The 22,981-nt window shown below is 39.9% G+C and overlaps 2 protein-coding genes across 6 annotated transcripts; both read left to right on the forward strand.

The window, feature by feature from the left end:
- Nucleotides 1-2,092: 2,092 nt before the first annotated feature.
- LOC137937625 (sm-like protein LSM5) lies at nt 2,093-4,776 on the forward strand. Of its 3 annotated transcripts, none has more exons than XM_068782725.1 (5): nt 2,093-2,197; nt 2,588-2,706; nt 2,805-2,928; nt 4,053-4,125; nt 4,506-4,776. In XM_068782725.1, the coding sequence occupies exons 2-5, from the start codon at nt 2,673-2,675 to the stop codon at nt 4,536-4,538; spliced, it is 264 nt and encodes an 87-aa protein (XP_068638826.1). In that variant the 5' UTR covers nt 2,093-2,197; nt 2,588-2,672; the 3' UTR covers nt 4,539-4,776. The 3 variants fall into 3 exon arrangements, with proteins under 3 accessions (XP_068638826.1, XP_068638827.1, XP_068638829.1); XM_068782726.1 differs by having other exon boundaries at nt 2,099-2,197; nt 2,581-2,706; XM_068782728.1 differs by lacking the exon at nt 2,093-2,197 and adding an exon at nt 2,292-2,428.
- Nucleotides 4,777-5,428: 652 nt separating this feature from the next.
- On the forward strand, nt 5,429-22,894 carry LOC137936903 (uncharacterized). Of its 3 annotated transcripts, none has more exons than XM_068781866.1 (11): nt 5,429-5,931; nt 6,034-6,114; nt 6,547-6,717; nt 20,038-20,129; nt 20,273-20,361; nt 20,437-20,540; nt 20,635-20,725; nt 20,872-20,947; nt 21,079-21,193; nt 21,555-22,086; nt 22,618-22,894. In XM_068781866.1, the coding sequence occupies exons 1-11, from the start codon at nt 5,670-5,672 to the stop codon at nt 22,619-22,621; spliced, it is 1,617 nt and encodes a 538-aa protein (XP_068637967.1). In that variant the 5' UTR covers nt 5,429-5,669; the 3' UTR covers nt 22,622-22,894. The 3 variants fall into 3 exon arrangements, with proteins under 3 accessions (XP_068637967.1, XP_068637965.1, XP_068637966.1); XM_068781864.1 differs by lacking the exon at nt 22,618-22,894 and adding an exon at nt 22,294-22,611; XM_068781865.1 differs by lacking the exon at nt 22,618-22,894 and adding an exon at nt 22,294-22,611 and having other exon boundaries at nt 21,091-21,193.
- The last annotated feature ends 87 nt before the right edge of the window (nt 22,895-22,981 follow it).

Here is a 22,981-nt window from a genome sequence, read left to right on the forward strand (position 1 = left end):
ACTCTAGCAGTGGCCGCACTCTAGCGATGGCCTACTCTAGTTTTTGCTAGGTTGCCCCCTCTGCTCAGGACTCACGCCGCAGGGATTCAAACTCGCGACGTAGCGCCTGCTCTGATACCAAATGTTAAGCACCTAGCCAATACTACCCAAAATACCGGCCTGTTAGGAGCAGAAGACATAAGTACTTAATATATGACCATAACAAGTTCATGAACTGATCGACCCCCATTGACTAGGCCAGAAATGAGACACCTGCTACAATTCCCTCCAACACCAAGTTCCACCGAGAAAGGAGAGAGGCCAAAGAAAGGGAGAGAAAGAGAGGTAGATACTTGTAGATCGCCTGGTGTATTAACATAGCGAAGGGAAGGAAATAGCGTTCTCTTGCTTGTCGAAGGGAAGGTTTTTGTCGTCAGAGGGAAGGACCTCGACTAAGGAGGATAAGAAGGGGAACGGATGAAATGTCCAAGATCCCAAATCACCCCTATAATTTTTTTTCCTTGTTTTTCATTTCTTTTCTTTTCTCTCTTAATTCTTTGATTAATTGAGAGATTTTTTTTAACTACGAGATAAAATGATTTTCCATGTTGTTTTAAAAAAATCACTTTTTTTTCTTTTATAGGGATTCCAAACATACCCTTAATAATTTATATTGAGGAAAAATAATTATAATGGGAATATTTTAACTCTGAGAATTCCTATTTAACATATGGCAAATATGAGGTCACTATTTGAAAATTACTATTTTATTTAATATTTTGTGTTAAACATCTTAAGTACCAATATTACTCCCAAATTTAGCGATATATAGTTGAAATTTGGTCACAATGAAAACTATAACACAAGGATGGTCTTATTTGGGATAATGCCACCTAAGAAAGTCATATTTATAAACTATTTTATTATTTTAAAAATAAACTATAAGCCTTATTTGGGATAATATCACTCCAAGATGTTTTAATTATAAACTAGGCTATCTAAGTGTTAAATCAAAGGGCAATGATTAATAAAAAATAAAAAGCAAATGCTAATGTCCCCTTTTTTGGCATGGAGGGAAGGAAGAGGAACTTTTCTCTCTTGGAGGGTTAGTGCATTTAGAAAGTAGATCACTATATAAACGAAAAAAGTGTCATGAAGGAAAAATGTGAGATAAGAAAAATGAGGGAAAAGGAAGCGAAATATGGAAATCATTTAATGGGAAGTGGATTCCACTTGTGAGAGGTATTGGTGGAATTTAGATTTTAGTATTTAAAGAATAGACGAGGCGATTCACTATCTTAGGCTAAAGTGAATTCTACCCTAACATTTTATGCTTGCTAATGCAATTTGATCACTTAAGAGTATTCCATTATAGCTTTCCAAATATATTAACATGCCATTAATTTCCTCTATCACCTTCCTTATTATTGGGTACCTCCCCCTCCCTTGTCTACAAGATAATACAGGGAGAACAACTTCTTTAACTAATATGTAGTAGATTTCTCTTCCTTCCCCTTTTCCCGCAGTATATATTTATTTAGGGAAAAATGTTCGATTCAATTGCACTAAAAAACTGGTAAGACCAAAGTTTTTTTTTTTTTCTACATTTGTCTATATTTTTATTATTATTTAGAAGTATATAATTACTTTATTATATTTAAAATGACAATATTGTATTTATTATATATAATATAATAATATTTAAATTATTAAATATTTTTTAATAAAAGAAATATTAAATTGGACTTAAGCCCCATTCATCTCTCATTTAATAGGGAAATATAAATTTTTTAAAATTATATTACTATTATCATTAGTAAATTTATTTTTTGTCAAGTTGAATTAAGAATAAAGTGTTAATTATTAATGAGATTTCAATTATGAAGCCACATTTTAAAATATGGTATATAAATGCCTTTATTTCATCAAGAATGGTATATAAAAATGATTTATTATAAATTACTCACAAATAAAAAATATCTTTTAGTGTCATTATATAATTCATAATTTCATATAGAACCTAACTTAGTGAAATAATTCTGGTTTTTGGACCGTTAAATATCTCGGTTCACCCCGGCATGGATGTGGCTGGGGACGGGGCCACTGTCCGGCTTGTTTTAATTGCCCTTCCTCAGGTCCTAGGCTTTCAAGTACAGGCGGTACGTTTTTGAGCACAGAGCAGGTACTCGACTCGCTCGACGGCGACCTAACGTCGGAGGTGAATGATTCTAACCGGCCGAGCTTTATTTTTATTTTCCGTTGTCACATTTTGTTTGTGTTGTTTGAGATGTGTTTTCTCTAAAACCCTTCATTCCGTCGAACGATTTTCATTCTCTCTTAACCCCTTCCCGGCTTCTTCTGAAGTCCGATAATCCATGTATTCCAAGAGAGCTTAAAATTTTTTCGATATTAGAATTATTTATGCGGCATCTCTGTATCTTTACATAAGGTCCATTATCTGTGTGCTGTGCGTGTGTTTTTTTTTCCATCTCAAAAAGGCATTTGGTTTGGGGTTGAGTAGATAACTGGGTTTCGTTTTGTGTGAAAAAGGAGTATTGTTTTCTGCACTGCCCTTAACCAATGATCACTTTGGACTTGAAGCGTGCAGGTAGAAACTATATAGAGTTAGCAGAAAAGGACAAACCCTATCCTAGTGGATTACTGAGGGAACAAACTAGTGAGCCGGAGAGAAAATGTCTCACAACCCATCGCAACTCCTTCCATCAGGTTTGTCCTCTCTTGTTCTCTGTCTTTTATTTTCACTCACTGTTATATGTTGCCTCTCTCTGTCTCAATGAAGTTTTTTCTTTTCCTCGCCTACACAGAGCTGATAGATCGATGCATAGGATCGAAAATATGGGTTATAATGAAAGGAGACAAAGAACTCGTCGGGACGCTCAGAGGTTTTGATGTTTATGTCAATATGGTTCTTGAAGATGTTACTGAATAGTAATGCTTTCTCTCCTTCTCTCCTCTTATTCTAGTTCAACTAATTTTGAGCATGATTATGGTTTTGGAAGTGTTTTCATCTTCTTTCTGAAAATTATTCCACTCCAATTTGTACTTTCTTACTGTCCTCCTTAAAAGGTGTTGGAACTAAATGAGGTAGAAAATTTTGGGAGAATAGAGTATTTAAGTTGGAGAAAAAAAAATCTGAAGCCTCTAGGTCCTGTAGGGCGATTGTAAGAATCTTGTTCCGTACCTTGAGTTTTTAGGTTTGATTCCCAGCTTACCTTCTTAAGGAAGGAGGTGGAGTTGGGTAGGATCTTGCTTGGGTTCTACTCAATAACAAATTGCATATATGAGGTTAAATCTTCATGAAAAAAGATATTTCCATTTTTTTTTTTTTTAAAGTAAGAATGACTAGTGAGTGGAAGCCATAATTTTGGCTGTTTGAGTAAAGTTTTGAGCTGTTGCATGATTATTGCATGGATTAGCAAGGCTGAATCCCGTTATTGGCTATATTTTAGTGCATAACGTCTGATGTTCCTCGTGTTTCTGATCCTTCTTGTCCTCTAAGATATTGTTTGATTTCTACTAACTGAAAAAATTCCACAGGAACCTGTTCTGTTCTTGAAATTTAACAAGGCGATCTTCACTAAGTTTATTAATTATGGTGGATAATACTTAGTAGTTCAAATGTAATCTACGCAAGCCTTTGATATAGAGTCAAACTTTACTGCATGCTATTATCAACTGCATCACCAAATCTTAAGGCCAAATTCAGGCTTTCGGCATGCAGATCAATGTTTTAAAGGCTTTGCTCCATACAATGAGATTGTAGGTTTAAGCTTTTGGTTTTACCCACCAAAACTAGAAAAAATACAAAAATAAAAAAGTTGAAATTTTACTATTGGCCATACAGTTTTACTGAAGATTGATTGCCAAAATCTATTCTTTTAATTTTTTTTTATGTTTTATGAATTGTTTTTCTATTCAAAAAGCAAAAGCTACATACACTTTCCATATAACCCCAATTGTGCAGCTTCCACTACCGTCTGTCTTGCTATTGTTGCTAACTGATTAAGTATGGTATGCAATGCTTAAATCGTATGTGTTTTTTCCTATTTCAGTGAAATCACTGCTGAAGGGCGTCGTGTTACCAAGCTTGACCAGATTTTACTAAATGGAAACAACATTGCTATTGTAAGTAATCGGGTTATCTTCTCATGTTCTGCTTTAAATAGTTCAGGGATCTGCCTGGGTTTTGGGATTAAAATTTATCATATGTTCATCCATTTTCTATTATTTTTGGTCATGTTTATACTAAGCTTTTATGATACTTGTACGTGACACTGCGGCCAAGTAGTCTTAGATCTATTATTTTCTCATCAAGGGTTGCTATTTATCCAACTATTGAGTTGCTTTCACCTTGTTACCTGTCAGTGGATTGCTCCCATTAAACATCCATAATGCTGTGAAGGGAACCTAACCTAAAGTGCTTTCGCTATAGAAATCCAAGTATACTAAAAGAGTATTATCTATTTGTAATCTGTCCTTACAGTCTATTTTCTGTCATTTTGCAGCTAGTGCCTGGTGGTTCTCCGGATCCTGAATGAAAGTTTCATCCCTTATCTGACATCCATAGTCTTACTATTTTGTATGATCAACCTGCTCTAGTTATGCAGACAAAACCCATACAGAAGTGCATTTCCTTTGGTATTTTTAGGTGGCAGGGTAGTGGGGTATGAGTGCCTCATTGAGTTGAGTATCTTCCAAGCTCGTTATGTAACAATGACTCGATTCAAAAAGAAAAATCTGTCTCCAGTTTTTTCTTTTAACTGAATTTTTTTCTCAGTTTGGTCTTTTGAGAGTGGCTGCAAATATTTTGCTCCTTGCAGTAATGACGAGGATAGTTTGCTAAGTAGTGTAAGTTGAGGAGGAAACATCTGGGTATAAATTTGTTTTGGGGGTGGGAGGAGGGAAGATTTCCTACTTGGAAAGGGCAGAGTTAAAGAACAGCATCAAACGGAGCTGTGGTTGATGAAAATCATTTGTCAGCAGCCCAGCACAGACTAGTACAGAGTAGAGAATCGCTGCCTAATCCTCCAAATTTGAAAGACAACAAAGCATATAAAAATCTGAATCTAGATGGAGTACCGATCTAACGAGCAAACATCTAGCTGTGAAAATTCCAACTATCTCACTCTATCGATAAAAGTTTTACACAAAGTGTCCATCCCTGTAGTCACTGCCCAAGTTGGATCTACACGGTGTGGATGAAACTTGTTTGTCCCTGGTGAATGATGTCTCAGTTAATCTTACCTAATGATTCTAGGTGATTAGCATCTTGCTGTTAAAAAAAAAGCATCTTTCTTGCTGTGCTCGCAGTGAAGTCAAAATGTTTAGACTTTAGACTTTAGAGCCTTATTAGAAAATTGCTAGAAATAAATATGAATGTTTATGAATTATCCCAATTTATTTTTCTTTTTCAGAATCAGAAATCTCAAATTTTCTTTGTCGTGCGACGGAGTGAGACACAATTTTCCGTCCCGTCTCCCCTCTCGCAGTTCCCTTTTCTTCCTAACGTTTCATAATTGTTCGCTCGCCTACTCGCGGGGTTCCCTCACTCTCACATGAAATTCCCATTTCATTCCTTTGATGTTTCACTCTCTCAAAATCGTAATTCGCTCAAAGCCACTGATGCAGAAGATGATTTCTAGCTGCCGAGGTGTTTAAAACTGAGAGGAATGGCGTTTTCTCGGTCACATTTCTCTCCGCTTCTCTCTTCTGACAATCATTGTGGTTTTCGTTGTTATGATATTTTTTCTATTAAATGTCCCAATCCGGCATTTAGTATTCAACGCTCGAACTGTCGGAAGCGATTCGGTCTTTGGTGTTCCATTGCAGAGAGAAAGCTTGGAGCCTCTTGGATACCCTCTGATAGAAATTCCGATGATATTTACGGGGGATGGTCGGGGGTTGAAGAAGCCGGAATTGAGAGAAACAAAGGTTATTATTTTATTAAACGCCAACTTTGTGAAATATCTGAAGCTCAGGTTGTAAGTTGTTAAGAGAAATTTACTTGTTCTTCCTTTTCTTTTTTATTTATAGGTTTGCCAAAAATTCTATTTGTGGGAATAGGAGCTTCAGTTGCGATTTTACTTGCTGCGTTAGCTGGGTATAATCTTTCAGGTGAATTGGTCGAAGAAAACTTCTAGTATTGTAATGTTATTTGCCTTGGATTCTAATTAATTAATTTTTTCATACTTTATGCATGCATCTATAACATAAAAAAAGGAAAGATTTTCTTTGTTGGAACGACTGGGAATGTGCTTAGTTGCCACCTTATTGCTGCGTGGACTCATTTTCTTAATCTTTGTGATTTTCACATATTTTTTTACAGGGTCAAGTTTCGAGCCATTTCTAATGGACAGACATGCCCAATATCTTCATGTATAGCATAATAACATAGCCATCTTAAGAATATTAAAAAATGTTTTGGATGTCCTTTTAATTTTTCCTGTTTCCTTTGTTTCTGCTGATCATAGAACCGCATTTTGTAAAGTGTAATGCTGCTCCTTTATGAAGTCATAGAATACAATCCACACGTCTGGGGTTTTGCAGGTTTCAGGTATCGATTCCTAGCTCCACTACATGATTTGAAAGGGTTTTTCATTTGGTCAGTATCGGATGCTGAACATAGCATAGTTTCAGACACGTCAGACGCCAACCTGGACTGTAAGCCTGATATTGTGCAGGATAGAACTGAAAAAGAATTCTTGGATCATGTACCAGGTATTTGCTCTGCACACATTCCCCTGTGGATATTATGTGCTTAATTTGTTCTTTTGGCATGTTGATCACCATAATCATGCCAAGTATTGTGGGGAGGAAAATAGTGAGGTCTTGGGTTCAAATCTTGCTGGGGAAACAAGGTATAATGTGCGTGTGTGTGTGTGATAACATTCAAAAAAGAATCATACTGAGGAGTCTGGTGAAATATCTGATTCCTGGGTTGAATTTCCAAATTTTTAGACCAGGGACTGGTCATGAATTGCAAAGATTCAAGTAGTCAAAGCCTATTGAAGCTGGGTACCTTTGATTGCTCTTTAGTCATTCAGCTGAAAATTGAACCGGACATTTTATCTTCAACAGATCAGCTCCATAGTCACTCCCAATATTTGCTTGTGCAGTACATAGTTCTGAAGTTCTGGAGAGGATTCTGCAGAAGTGGGATTTCTCTTAACATTTGATTGGTGAACCGATTGGGTGTTTGTCTTGTTGGAATTCAGCTTCAAGACCTCTCCTGTTGGCGATATGGAACATTTTTCCACTTAGGCATCACAGGAGTTGCACTTCTTCTTATAATAGTGTAGTGACTATTTAGATTCTCTCTTCCTCCTCCCTCACCAAGGTCCCTGGTGCTTTAGTCTAGTTCTTTAGGAAAAATGCAGGTGAGTTTGAGGATACAAGAAAAAATATAGTTCCAAACAAAATAATGATTTTGCTTGGATGATTACCTCAAAGTTTCAAGAATAGAAACCCCAATATGATTGATATTCTCTATGGGAGATGGTCCTATGGTTTGTCTACTTTGGACAGATACCTCAGAGGCTCTGGAAATTCACTCGAGTAATTACTAGGTTTTGCTAGTTCCCTGTTGTTTTGATTATGTATCACAGTTTTAAAAATGTGTCCTATTGTTTCCCTTTGAAATGGTAATAAACCTTTCTACTGGCTTGCTGCTCATGATCATGTTTTGACTTTGCATGAAGTAATTGTACAGTGCCTTGATGGAATATGTAGAATCTTACTTTGTTGCAAACAAACCGTTAAGAGATCAATTTTCAATTTTAATTTTTCAGTGGATGTCTTTCAGCACTTGTTTTATTCAATGCAAAAGAAAATTTTCACCGGTGTTACAAACTCAGAGTAGCTGGTTGAAACAGGTTCAACTGGACCTGGTCCCTTGTTTAGGTCTTATATGCCTAAAAACCAGATAGGGGAAGAAACCCGCTTGACCTGACTGGGTTTCCCGGTTGAATCACCAAACCAGGCGACCTGGTTGGACAGTCGGGTCGTGCTGCAGCAAGAGGAGTCTCGACAGAGACTGGCCAAATGGGGAAGGAGCCACTGCCGTCTCAACTGATGGCCATTGTCCAACGGCAGAGAGGGCGAGTTTCCCTTGTGTCACAGTGGCAATGGGTGGCCATTGCTCCCTCCCTCTCTTCTCGATAGACAGAGGAGGAAGAGGGAGGGGGCCGCTGACCCTCCCCCTTCTAAGGTTGTAAATGGATCAGAATCGGTCCAGATATTGAATTTCCAAATCAGACCCGTTTGTAAATATTTGGATATCCAAAAAACTATCAGAAGTTATAATTCCAAATTCATTTTTGTCGTATAATTTTAAAATTCAGATAGCATCTGAATCTGAAATCATATAGTGAAAATGGCTGAAATTAAAAAAGAAGAAGGAAAGAACCTCAAAGAAGGAAAAAAAGAAGAATGAATATGACCAAGAGAAGAAGAGAGGTTGAGAAAAAAATGCAGAGGGCGATAGGAAAAAGAAGAGAGATAGACTACTGAGAGAAGAAGAGAAAGAGAAAGTAGCTGGAGGGGTTGAGAAAGAGGTGCGAGAAAAAAGAAAGAAAGACGGTCAAGAGAAGAAGAGAGGCAGAGAAAGTGAGTGTGATAGGCCCCCAGTCTTACAGGTATACAACCAAAAAAAAAGGGCAAATCAGTTGGAAGTGGGGAAAGACAGATCAGCACCCAGCATGGCAGATCCACCTACAGCAGCAGCAACAGGACTGTCCCTTAGTTACGGGAATAAGGGAATAAAGGGGAAGGAGCTGGCAGGAAGCAGGAGAGAAGAAATTGGCAGAGAGAAGAGAGGCTTCCCGACCCTCGAAGTCTGGATAGGATCATCTTCATCGGCTCGGTTACAACAGGTAAGCCTTATGTAACGTCAGTCTCTAACATTCTGGTATCAGAGCGAAGTTGGCCAGGGTATGGTGAGATTGAAGATGGAAGGCTGAATAGACTTAGGGGAAAAGGAGGTTTCGAAATTGAAGGTGGGAGTGGAGGAACTCAAAATCGACATGAAGTTGATACGAGAGCTCCTGATGGAGCTCCGAGAAGGGATGTGCACCAAAGAAAAATCACCGGTTGGAGAAACGTCTGCGGCTTAGGGCGGATGTTGGTATGGTGGAGAGCCGAGAGGAGAAACCGGCACGAAGCTGAGGAGGAGGTTGGACTTACTGATTTTTTCCAGTGAAAACCCCTACGGGCTGATTGAAGAGGATGATCAATGCTTTGTCGTCAATGTTGTCGAAGAGGAGGATAAAATACCCTCAGCCATCATCTGCCTGGAAGGATAGGCCTTAAACAGGTTCCAAAATTGTTGATTTTCAGGACTCCATGAATTTAGCTCATATAGAAAAAGGGTGAGAAACCCATTGGGAGAAAACAGGAGGAAGAAGGGTTATGAACTTTTTTCTAACCCTCCCCCTGAAGCTCTATTTATAGATTTATGAAACTACTATATTACAATAATACACCTGAACTTAGGGTTTAGGGTTTTAACCCTGGAACTTTAACTTAATTACATCAATGGCATCTCTATGAGATGACCCTTTATTTACCATCTTGCCATCTTGTATGTGGGCCTATGGGCCTTCTCCTTGATATGTGGGCCTTGAGCCCGTCTTCTATATCTCTTGGTCGTATGGGTCTTCCTTGATCTATGGGCTTGGGCTCTATCTTCCAACACTCCCCCTCAAGCTGGGGGTGAGAGAACAACATGAACTCCCAGCTTGTTGCAAATGATGTATAAAATGGCACATCTTCCAATATGCCTTCATTTTCCAACACTCCCCATCACGTTGGTGCTCTCGTTCATGAGGCTCAACTGGCATAATATCAGTGAGAGTAAATCACTCCTCGCCGCTAAGACATTGCTCCATACTCCGGTCTTAACTCATTCTGGATGTAGGGCACACTCCGTCTTTTGTAGGTAGTGTGTTTATCGGCATTGCTCTGAAGTGTCCACTTCTACCACCGTGTTCCTCCATAGGACAACGACTCTTAAGTGGTAGAGTAATATATGACATTAATGGGGGGGGAAGTAACATAAATGTAATAATAAGTTCCTCCGTCATGGATTTCCAACTACAAATATTTTTTATATTTTTGACGGGGATGAAGTTCTTCCGTCATGGACTTCCAACCACAAATATTTTTGACGGGAATGAAGTTCCCCCGTCATGGACTCCCAACCACAAATAATTTTGATATTTTTTACGGGGATGAAGTTCCTCTGTCATGGACTCCCAACCACAAATATTTTTGATATTTTTGACGGGGATGAAGTTCCTCCGTCATGGACTTCCAACCACAAATAATTTTGATATTTTTTGACGAGGATGAAGTTCCTCCGTCATGGACTCCCAACCACAAATAATTTTGATATTTTTGACGGGGATGAAGTTCCTTCGTCAGGGACTCCCAACCACAAATAATTTTGATATTTTTTACGGGAACAAATAAATAATGATATGAGGCTACCTTTTCTTCAATAATAATGTCTTATCAAAAGAGACACAATAGTAGTAGCTGAAATGGGCTTGGGCCCATTTAACACGACCCAAAATAATCTTTGTAAAATTGACTCATGAAATAATCCAATGCACATATATGTTTTAAATAATATACTGACCAAGGAATAATCTATCAATGCTTCAAAAATAATAATCCAGCTAGAAAAAAATTACTGAGTCGCGCCGAAATATGTATAAACTTGGGCACGTATACCGAGGCAGAGAATATGTGCCCCGAGTCAGGTTGATCCGGACTGAGTTGGTCCGAGTTGACTCAGTTTGGATCAAAACAGAGCTCAAGCGCTGAACCGGCGCTGATAACTTGGCCGGTCCGGGTTGGCAGAATAGGAGCGAGCTAGGGCACTGATTTAATTCAAGTTTCTTAACTTAGGAAACTTGATTAAGGCAACAATACCTTCTTCCCTGCGCGAAGAGACGGAAAACTAGAGATGCAGTCGAGAAAGTTTCAGCTTCCAGTTAGAGAAGAAAGATACAGAACTTTATAAACCAAGAGAGCGTCTTCAGACGACATCTTTCCACACAACAAGTTTCTGAAATGGAGGGAATAGCAGCGGATATCTCGGCTGAAACAGAGCTCGGCTCTTCAGGAGGAAACTTTCCAACAGCAATGCAAGGCCCAAAAGAGTTCCTCCAAAACGGAAATAATTCTGGTGCAAGCTTCCAACAGAGTGGTTGTGGCGGGTGGTGCAGAAACAATTGGTGAAGTTAAGAAAGGTTCTTTGCGCGCGGCCCAAACCACCAGGGTTCGCCTCTCCCGTCCCCTTCGACGAGCGGTTGTCAGTCTCCCTGCATCCGACTTCTCCTGTCGGCAACCAGACGCTTTTGACAACCTTCACATCGTCTCTCTATCTCGCCGCTCTCATCACCTTCACAAACAAGGCTTACGCGGAACAAGATTTATTGTCGCCCTTATGCTCCTTGTAATTGCTATCTTCTCATTATACTTATGGAAGCACTAGCAGCTTTCTCATTCTGAAGCAAAGGGATGACAACGACTAATCCCAAAGGCAGACACTCTACCAATCAATAGCAATGGGAAGAAATTTGTAGATTGCTAGCGTGAAGGAGGAGGATATGATGAATTGGATCAAAGCAACAAGAGTTGTTTGGATCACGAGTTATCAGAGGAAGATAGAATAATCCATATAACAAAGAATAATCAACCAAAGGAATAAAAGTAGTAATATGAGCAAGGAAGGCAATACGATTTAATCAAAGGAAGCAAAAAAAACAATGTACGAGTATTAGAGAGATAAAGAAAAAAAAATTCTAACAACGGACGAGAATGAACTTTGAAAACCCTTAGTTGGAGTACTGAAAATCAAAGCCCTGATACCATGTTGATTTTCAGGACTCCATGAATTTAGCTCATGGAGAAAAAAGGGATAGAAACCCATTGGGAGAAAACAAGAGGAAGAAGGGTTATAAACTTTTTTCTAACCCTCCCCCTGAAGCTCTATTTATAGATTTATGCAACTACTTTATTACAATAATACCCCTGAACTTAGGGTTTAAGGTTTAGGGTTTTAACCCTAGAACTTTAACTTAATTACATCAATGCTATCTTTATGAGACGACCCTTTATTTACCATCCTGCCATCTTGTATGTGGGCCTATGGGCCTTGAGCTCGTCTTCTATATCTCTTGGTTGCATGGGTCTTCCTTGGTCGTGTGGGCTTGGGCCTTGTCTTCCAACACAAATGGTTGAAAATCGAGCTCCGATGCTTACCTAGGTGCAATATTGGGCGGCGCTCCTCCGTCACTTCAACCCGTTGAAGGCAGGGGGCTTGTATCAATTCCTCCTCGCATTTTGGCAGGTCGACTCCATTGCCGCCTATAGGGAGCAGTTCGAGCTCCTCTTGACTCTGCTCATGGATGCGATGGACAAGCTACTGATGGGAGCTTTTATCAATGAACTTCGAGACGATGTTGGAGCTGAACTCCGAGTCAACCCGCCCGAGTTGTTGCTCGCCCAGATGGAAGCCGCCCACCAAATTGACGAGTGCAATTTGGTCTAGGGTTGCGTGCGATCTTAAGTGGCATGAGCCCGGATGGGTGGGGATGGGGCGGATCTCGGGCTCGATCGAAGGGCCTTCGTCTCGGATCATCCCTGGCTTCGAACCAAGGAGGAGTCTCCCTGTTGCTCCGACCGCTGCGCTGTTGCGTCCCCCACCACCGACGGAACGGCCATCAACAGCAACAACAAGAAGGGACTTCGCCTACCAGCGACTCTCAGACGTGGAAGCACATGCAAAACGGGAAAAGGACATGTGTTTTCAGTGTGATGAGAAATTTTTGCTGGGACATCGCTACAGGATGTGACAAATGCATGTCATGATTGTCTATGATGAAGAGGAGTCTCTGGCTGGCCACGAAGACACCTCTGCTAAGGAATTAGAGCCTATCACACGATTTCGTCACTGTCATTGAATGCGCTTCGCGGAGGTGTCACGGCAAGCCGCACCCTGAAATTGAAGGGCTCCATTGGGTCACACAACATCGTGGTTCTGATAGACAGTGGCGCTTCCCATAATTTTATCAGCACCACCCTTGTCAGAGACCTACAACTTTTGGTCGTGCGGAGTTGTCCCTCTGGAGTCACGTCGTTGACTGATATTGTATTAGGGGCAAAGGAATGTGCCCCAACCTTGATCTGGTCATTCAAGGCATCACTATTCAACAACATTTCCACCTCTTTGCCATGGAAGCAGCAGATGTGATTCTTAGGGTAGCCTGACTGAGCCTGTTGGACGACGTTTGTCTGAATTGGAGGAACCTTTCCATGACTTTTGAGATAAACGGGCAGAATATTCAATTTCAGGGTGATCCCGCCCTTGCCAAAATTGAATTGTCAACGAAGGCCATGACCAAGGTTCTGACTAGGCAAAGGCAAGGCTTTCTTCTGAAATTCTACAGGTTATCTAGTGAAGTAGAGAGCCAGGCTGAGGAGATTGCTCCCGATATAGGTTCCCTCCTCACAGAATTCCTACAGGTGTTAGATCCACCACCTCGGGCAGTAGACCACTCAATTCCTTTGAAGAAGGCGAACCACCACCTCGGGCAGTAGACCACTCAATTCCTCCTTCTACCAGAAAATTGAAATCCAGAAGATTGTACGGGACATGCTGGTCGACTGAATCATCTGACCTAGCAGTAGTCCTTTCTCCAGCATGGTGTTGTTGTTGCAAAAAAAAGATGGGGGGTGGCGATTCTGCGTGGACTATAGGGCCCTCAACAAAATTACCATTCCAGACAAGTTCCCTATTCCTACCATTGAAGAACTTTTGGACGAGTTGGGGGGAGCCGCATTTTTCACCAAATTAGACCTGAAGTCAGGCTACCACCAGATTTGGGTAAAGGAGGACACCCACAAAACGTCATTCCGCACACATGAAGGACATTACGAGTTTTTGGTGATGCCATTTGGACTCACTAATGCTCCATCCACCTTTCAAGCATTGATGAATCGGATCTGCCAAGTCCACCTCTGTAAGTTTATTTAGGTCATACCACTCACTTGTCTCATTTGCAGATCACGCTGCAATTATTGGGAGATATTCACTTGGTGGTGAATTCCAAAAAGTGCTCATTTGGCCAGCGTCAACTGAATTACTTAGGGCATCTAATCTCGACAGATGTTGTCTCGATTGATCCTTCCAAAATCACATGCTCCAATAGCAACCTCCTTTTGACGTGAAGGGCATCTGCGGCTTCTTAGGCCTCACCAGATACTATCGACGGTTCGTTAAAGGCTATGCAAGATAGCTGAACCTCTCACTCAATTGCTAAAAAAAGATGCCTTCCAATGGACCGATACCGCCCAAATAGCTTTCGATGAGTTGAAGCAGGCCGTGACCACAATGTCGATGCTTGCGCTACCCGACTTCTCCAAGCCATTTATCTTGGAGACCAACGCCTTGGGCAAGGGTATTGGGGTTGTCCTCATGCAAGAAGGGTGTGCCCCTTGGCATTCTTGAGTCAGGCCCTTTCACCTAGACCCCGTCTCAAATCAGTCTACTAGCCGGAACTGATGGCAGTCATTTTCGCAGTCCAAAAATGGAGGCTCTACCTTCTTGGTCGGCACTTCATCATTCACACCTACCAAAAGAGCTTACTTTTCCTGATAGACCAGCGACTCATGGTGTTTGATTTCGAGATCATATACAAACTCGGTACCGACAACAAGGTTGTTGATGCACTCTCACAAAGGGAGGAAACTTTGGAGGTATCAGCCGTGTCTTTAGTTTGTTTCTCTGGACTAGAAGAATTGGAACAAGAGATCCATTAGGATGATGGGCTTCCCAAAATTTAGGAAGAGCTGTTACTTGACAGCAACAGCCAGCAGACTTATCATATCGTCATGGGGTGCTTGATGTATAAGAACTGCTTGGTGCTGCCATTGTCCGCTACTTGTATTCCTCGCTGGTGCTGCCATCGTCCGCTGCTTGTATTCCCCGATGGTGCTAGCCATCGTTCGCTGCTTGTATTCCCCACTGCCCTGTAGTCATGAAGCAGTTGACCAAGAACAACTATTTTCTCCTCCTCAGTCACCCCTATACTGCTGTCCAGGTTGCTTCATTGCTTGTCCTAGAAGTCATACGTCTGCATGGGTTTCCATGGTCCATTATCTCAGATCGAGACAGAATATTCATTAGCACCTTTTCGAAAGAACTCTTTAAGCAGTCATGCACCTAGCAATGCTTGAGCTCCACTTACCACCCCCAGACAGATGGCTAGACCAAGGTGGTCAACCGATGTCTATCCACATACCTCTGCTGTTTTGTGAGCAGCCACCCTCGACATTGGCCTAAATGGAAGCTTGGGTGGAATTCTGGTACAACACCTTCCACTGCGCCACGAGCATGACACATTTTCAAGCTTGATGTGGTCGGGACCCACCAACACTACTTTGGTACTCCCTCGGCACATCACCGATAGACGAAGTTGACTAACAACATCAGGACCGTGATGCCATCCTAGAGGAACTCCAATTTACACAAGACTCAGGCTAGAATGAAGATGCAAGCTGACACTAAACCAAGGGACATACACTTCCAAGTAGGAGATCTTGTCTATCTGAAATTGCAGCCCTACTGCTTCTGTTTCTTGGCCTGCAAACCCAAGGCGAAACTCAGCCTTCGTTTCTATGGACCCTTCTAAATTCTAGCCAAAATTGGTGAAGTGGCCTACCGCCTTGATCTCCTATCATATGCTCGCATCCACCCTGTCTTCCTCGTCAGCCAACTCAAAAAGCCGGCTCATCCTCCCATTCGAGCCACCCCTTGCCTTAATGCCTCACAGATGACATGGTACTCTTTGTCCAACCTGCTCATATCCTTAGTACCCAGCAACTCCAATATGGCATCTATGAGGTACTTGTCAAGTGGAAAGGACTCCCTGAATTTGAGGCCACGTGGGAACCTTACACCACCATTCTGACCCAGTTCCCTTCCTTCCACCATGAGGACAAGGTGCCTGTCAATCAGGGGGGTGATGATAGGCCCCCAGTTTTATGGGTATACAATAGAAAAAGAAGGGCAAATCAGGTAGAAGTGGGGAAATACAGCTCAGCACCCAGTGTGGCAGATTCACCTAGCAGCAGCTGCAACAGGATTGTCCTAAGGACAGTTAGTTACGGGAATAACTGAATAAAGGGGAGGGAGTTGGCAGGAAGCGGGAGTGAAGAATTTGGCAGAGAGAACGGAGGCTTCCAGATCCTCAAAGTCAGGACAAGATCATCTTCATTGGCTTAGTTACAGCAGATAAGCCTTCTATAACGTCGGTCTCTAACAGAGCGTAGGGGTTGAGAGGGAGGAAACAGAATAAGGAAAGAAGAAAGATAGAGAGAGTGGCTGAAAAAGGGGCCAGGAGGCTGAGAAAGAGAGAAAATGGAATGGGAACGAGAGAAGATGAAAGATAGAAAAAGAGGGGTCAGATAGAGGATTTGTGAGAGAGAGACATTGAGAGAGCTAGTCCAGAGAGAGGAAGAGAGTGGAACTAGGACTTACTAGAGGTCCAGAGCGAAATTGCATGCTTCCAAAGAAGATGAAAGGACAACCAGGGACAATGGGTAACAGCTGGCGGTAGGCAGAAGATTCTCTGCTATACTAACAAAGATATTAAGATACTGTTTAATTAAAAGTTAAGGTTAAAATTATTTTAAAAAAAAGGTTAAAATTCAAAATTTAAACCTTGGGGAGGGGAAATCTGTATGGATGCATAACCTTTTTGGACCCGGATCCTTGATTTTCCATTCCAATTTGAAACTAAATTGAATATCAATGTGATATCTTAGGGGGGTTAGTGCACAATGTAAGTGTGGAGGGAAAGTGAATTACAATGAAAAGTACTTTCCCTGGGGAAAGTGAGAGGGAATGTAAAGTACTTGTTTGTGTTAGTGTGCGCAATGGAAAGTGCAGTGTAAAGTACTTGTTTGTGTTAGTGTGCACAATGGAAAGTGTAGTGTAAAGTGAATATAGATTATTTATTAAATAAAATATTTTGATATATCTGACTATCAGAAAATTAAATTAATATTAGTTAATAAATAAAATATATTAAAAATAATAATTAAACAAATACTTACTTTTATATTATTACAATTGTAATCAAATTTTAATTTTTTAATATCTAAATATGAAATAATTATACAAATATCGCACTACACAAATATCGTAATAATAAAAATAACAATAATACAAATATAACTCAATCACCTTTTTAATATAAAAAAATATATTTGTTCATACAAAAGTACAACACAAAAAATATGGATAATGGATATCATTGTTCAAAATTTTTGAATGAGTACGTCTTGAAGGTCGCTTGATGTAATCAGATTGTAGTCTGATAATAACATTTAACACTTTGTTAAAATACTTACTAATTGTCCAATTTGATATTTCAAACATTTCTGAGGTGACACTGTAAGATTGTTGTTGACCAACAATGATACAAAAATATGCAAACTGTTCTTCCATAGATATTGTCCTTGTATCAAATAAAAGTCATCTACTTTTCAAGATTCCAGCCAACTTGAGAAAAATAGTTTGATTCATCCTATACACTTTTCGAAATTTAATAGGCGATCTATGCTTTCTTTAAATATCGTGGACCACCCATATGATAAGAACGTTGTACTTGCCTATTACAATCACTTAAGTATGAATGGACAAGGACAAGTACAACTGTATAAGCTGCAATACAAATACATATTTTCTCCCTATCTAGTAGATTATCCATGGGTACCTGCAATACTAAACATTCAATAATAAAAACATGGTTCAAACACATTCAATAATACACATTCACTATTGACCAGAAATACTCAATAATCAATGTCATTCATACAAAATCAAATGTGTCTCTTAAATATAGGTTAAAACTGTCAACATCTGTATAAGTCTATTACATTGTTTTGAATTTAGCCATCAACCAGTCATACTGATCTTCCTGTTTCATCTTCATAAACATATCCTTCTTAGCTTTGGTGTCGAGCAACTCCATGGCAAAAAATTTGACTTCTCTGGGCAAGTTAGGTAATGCCTCGAGTGCTTCGAGCCATGGAGGTTATACGAAAGTAAAGATTTGCGGAAGGGTTGATGACATATTATTAATAGCCTCAACGATCCTGTTAGCATTTTCAACTAATGGTTCAGATCTCTTCCTACGCCGAGTAGAAGAAGTTCTATCCCATCATTGCTTGGTGCTTTGCTTTTCGGAGGAGCATCACTTGGAGACTTTGTAATGTTGGGTGCTGGGATCTCCCTGATTGCATCATCTTCATCAATGTCCTCAATCATTGTCCCTTCTACAAAAATTGATAGGTTATCATCTGACTCTATGCTTGTGTTACTCGCTTTCCCCGCGACCATAGTGTTTCCAACCACAATAGCCAATTTTTCATAGAGCGGACAACCTTCCCGCCTTAATAAAAAAAGACCCAGAAGCTGAGCGGAACCTTCAATACCAATTCTATAGGTATAAATTAAAATACATAAAAGCTTGATGATCTTCCTCTGACACTCAAACACGAAATATTTCTGAATGCAGGGCATGACATTGTTAACCAACACAAAATATTTCTGATGCGAGATGTCTCAAAGAAAACTCCAACACTTCAAGATAAACAAAAAAATAAGAAAAAAAAAGAAAAAACGGATGCAAATAATTTCATAAATACCTCGAATCGAGCCGGAGAGGTTGCAGAGAGGGGAGATTGGTTCGGCGACTGTCGTCGGTGCTAGGGACGGCGAGAGGAAGAGAATCAAGCACCGGGGAGAGGTTGCAGAGGGGGCGATTGAAATCGCCGACGGTCGCGAGCGAGGAAGGAGTCGAAGAGGTTGCAGAGAGAGGGGAGAGATGTCGTCGAAGGTCGTCGATGCTGGGGACGATGAGAGGAGCGTTGGAGACAAGGTCGCAGGGCAATTGAAATCGCCGAAGGTCGCGAGCGAGCGAGGGAGAAATTTTTTTTTCTCCAAAACCCTCGTTCGACAGAGGTTCCTTCCCGACAGCCCGAGCCTGAGATGTATTTGAGCGATGGTAAGTGAATTCAGAGCTCGACCCCTCTGAATTCACTTACCATCGTTTTATGCCAGAAACGGGGGGAAGCGAAATACAGTTGTATTTCACTTTCCCCCGTCACTTACGGTGCGCACTAACGCGTTTCGGCCCACTTTCCCCAGCGTAAGTGAAATACATTTCACTTACAAAGGGCACTAACAGGGCCTTAATTCAATTCTATTAAAATTAAATTTTGATCATCCGAACTTTCAGATCCAGATCCGGATTCATTGACACCCCTACCCCCTACACCTAGTCGATTGGAATTGAGAAAATTCTGTCCTTATTGTTACAAGCATATAGATTCATGGGGAGATAAATAAATAGATTGAGCAGAACATCAGTGCCCCTTTTCCAAGTAACAGAAAGAAGCTAAAAAATATAAATAATAAATAAATAAATTTTAATTAAATAATTTAATTATAATTAATATTTAAGCTTTAATAAATATTTATAATTATAAAAATAAACATATATTGTTATAAAATAAACAAATCAAATCCTCTTTTGGTCGGATCCGAGATGAATGAAGAAATAAACTAGGATTTTAGATATAAGAAATAAACTATAGATAAATCCAAGCGGCCCTTCGTAATCCAAACAATCTTTTCGTAGGCGTTGGACCCCAATTGGATCAGGTGATCGAATTGATTATAGAAACATGAGCTTAATTACTCAATTTATTAGTGAACAAGGAAAAATATTATCTAGAAAAGTGAACAGATTGACTTTGATACAACAAAGATTAATTACTATCGCTATAAAACAAGCTTGCATTTTATCTTCATTACCTAGATAAGAGGGGGCCTCCTAATAATGAGAGATTGAAGGTAACCCCTTCCTTAGCTAAAGAGTCAGCTATATGTGTATTTTGTTATACACTTCCAAATCAATTTTGAATTCCTGACAACATTCGATATGTTTCTCTCATGTTCAGCAAAACCTGTAGCAAAGACTGCTCGTGTGGTTATTCCAGCTGTTACTGATACCAATCAACAAGAAGCTCTTTGTGTTCTCAAGAAATTGAAGGTTTGTTGCTAATTCCTATATGTGCCTGCTTAAAAAGTAAGGTTTATTTTTATGCATTTTTTGGCAGAAAGAATATTTTCCTGTCCTTCGATATGATTTAGTAATATGACTATTTTTTTGTGTTTTTTTATCATGTTATCTAGGTCATTGAGGATGATGTCAAACCGGATGAATTGTGCACAAGGAGGGAATATGCAAGATGGCTCGTCAAAACAAATTCCTTCCTGGAAAGGTATTTGGTGCATTTTGATTTTAAATACTTATCTTTATAATAGCATTATAATTTGATTGCATGTTGTGTATCTAGGAGTTCAAAACACCATCTAGCACCATCTATGTTACTTACTGGTTCCATTATTATGGCATTTGATGATGTGAGTGTCACAGACCCAGACTTCTGGTGCATCCAAGGTATGATCTGCTTCTTTTGAAAGCAGCTTCATAATATTACTTGTCCTTTAAAATAATAGGTTTGAATTAATGGTACAAGAAATTGGTTTAATAGCTCTTGCAGAAGCTGGCATTCTGACTAGCAAGCTAACAACCAACAGTCCTTGCTTAGACCACCAACAGAAGGTTAATTTTTTCCCAGAAAGGTATGAAAAAAGTAATATCTCTCACTCTTGTCTTTCGTTAACCTTACCTCTATCTATATGTCTTTATGGTGATTTTGCTCATATTTGGTGTTTTAGTTTTACATCCCAAAACCTTTCTGATGTGATCTTGATTACATCATCTTTAGTTTTATATCTCGGTTGGATCTGCTAAACTGGAAAGTCCAGTTAGAGTACCCACGCTCACCAGAAATGAGCCAAAAGGTATGCAATAAATTAAACAGATTGCTTGACATTTGTTTTTTTTTTTTTAAGACTTACACAGTAAGTGCATGAACTTGTGCCAACTTCTGTGTTTCTCATAGCTCTTAAGACCTGACTTGTTTACAGTCCAGATGTTAACGAAGAAAGTGGAGTTTATTGATGTGGGGGCACTTAATATGGATGTACCTGTCGAGCTCTTTGTCGACATGCTTACTGCTGATAGGAGTATAATCAACAAAGTCTTTGGTAAACTCTGCTTGACTCTGCATTTTCTAGAAACTGAATAAGTGTATTTTATCTAATTAAAATTTTGGAGTTTCGAACTTGACTTGCAACTAACTAAAATTGGGGAAGAAATCCTTTAATGGTTGTTTATTTGCTTGAGAATTGTGATTCTTTTATGAGAACTAGATGATCAAAAGGACAGAAACCAAAAGGTGAAGGAGAAACTACTTAATTAGTTTTACTTCGTTTTCTAAAGCTATTTCTTAATTTAAATTCTTCCTGATTCTCTATAAACATTATGCATTCACTAATGTTATATAACAAAAATGCTGGTGATCATCTACTTACTGTCATGCCTGGCCTCATTGTTCACTATTTACAGGTCGCACCAGGCGGCTTCAACCATATAAACCTGTGACCAAAGCTCAGACAGCAGTAGCTCTGTCATGTGGCAGGATGATGGATCTAATCCAAACTGCAATATCTAGACTTGAAGCTGAAAGCTTAGCAAAGCAGGTTGAAACAGAATTAATAAAATCTGAGATACTCCAAAGAGGTGAAATTCAAAGTTTTTGGGAGGAAAAGTTGAACGAAGAGAAAGATCACGAGTTGAAGGTGGAGAGAGAGTACCTAGTAGCTGCTCATGATTTGGAAAAGGAGAAACTTGATCAAGATAAGAGCCAACCTGATTTTTTGTGTGAGCAGGCAGCTCTACACTGTCGACAGCAGCTTCTAGTCAGAACAAAAGAGGAGGTACAGGAGATGTATGAAAGGTTAAAGTGTGAGAAAGCTAACCTGGAATCTGAGCAACGAAGTGTGGTAGAGTTGCTAAAGGACTTACGGACCAGACAGGATGGCCTTGATGATGCCAAAGCTGTATTGGGAGCTGAGAAAGAAGCTCTCCGAATTCTAAGGTGAGTGCTCTCTTAATTTTTCCTTGCAATCTGCGGACTTACATTTGCTTATCACAATTTCCTTCCAAAAAGTTCCATAGAATTTTAGTTTTATAGATTCCTAAAATCAGGGAGTGGATCTTGATGCCATTAAGACATACACAGCTATCGATAGATCTTTCATCTTCATCTCACAAGTAGAACGTACTTAAAACAATGATTTTTCAGAGAATGGATAGAGGATGAAGCAAAGGAAATTCGAGCACGTGCAAAGATTTTTGAGAATGCTGCACAGAGGTGGAAGTGGGGAGGATAGCTTTTATCATACGTCTTGCAAGAAGCCAGTCTTTCTTGTGCAACAGAAGAAATGGGAAGCTTTTATGGGAGCCATTTAAGTGGATGGAAGTGCCATTAAGTTCTTCAGTATTCCTGTAGGATGCGTTTTCTTGTCTTACAGAATTGGATACCGGAAGGCTGCATTTGTTTGGAAATCCAACCAATTGTAGAGTTCACGAATGATGATATCTTTGGATATCTTCTTTTTTTAATCAGGTAATTAACGTGGTTCTCGCTTGGAGTGTTTTCCAAATTGCATTATCCTCGTGGGACAAACAAAAGAAAGCGATATCTATGAAATGCTCTTCATACTTCAGAAACGAAATTGGAGCTTAGAGGCTCCTCCCATGTATTTCCAACTGCAGAAAGTTCATGGTCCCACCAAACTTTGGACCATTCGTGCTCATTCAACCAGACTCTAGACCCATTGTTGGAATCAAAGCTGTGTCATCCGGGCCCTATCATCCGTTCAAATGTGTATAACTGCTATTTCACAAAAATGTTGCCAGTTGAACCTGAAGAATCATTACTTATTCTCGACCTCCTTTTTGGATGGGTTTGTGCTTGTATTAACAATCCA

This window comes from Aristolochia californica, unplaced genomic scaffold (assembly GCF_029961685.1).
Source record: "Aristolochia californica isolate CCGP_79_NKW_82.1479 unplaced genomic scaffold, dmAriCali1.0.hap1 SCAF_7, whole genome shotgun sequence".
NCBI lineage: Eukaryota > Viridiplantae > Streptophyta > Magnoliopsida > Piperales > Aristolochiaceae > Aristolochia > Aristolochia californica.

Excerpts from the sequence above, each read along its gene's own strand:
- LOC137937625 (XM_068782725.1), top strand. The coding sequence starts at position 2,673 with ATGTCTCACAACCCATCGCAACTCCTTCCATCAG. Across the intron at positions 2,929-4,052 it reads CTTGAAGATGTTACTGAATA|TGAAATCACTGCTGAAGGGC; the intron begins GTAATGCTTTCT and ends TTCCTATTTCAG. Across the intron at positions 4,126-4,505 it reads ATGGAAACAACATTGCTATT|CTAGTGCCTGGTGGTTCTCC; the intron begins GTAAGTAATCGG and ends GTCATTTTGCAG.
- LOC137936903 (XM_068781864.1), top strand. The coding sequence starts at position 5,670 with ATGGCGTTTTCTCGGTCACATTTCTCTCCGCTTCTCTCTTCTGACAAT. Across the intron at positions 20,130-20,272 it reads GTGTTCTCAAGAAATTGAAG|GTCATTGAGGATGATGTCAA; the intron begins GTTTGTTGCTAA and ends CATGTTATCTAG. Across the intron at positions 20,541-20,634 it reads AGACTTCTGGTGCATCCAAG|CTCTTGCAGAAGCTGGCATT; the intron begins GTATGATCTGCT and ends TTGGTTTAATAG.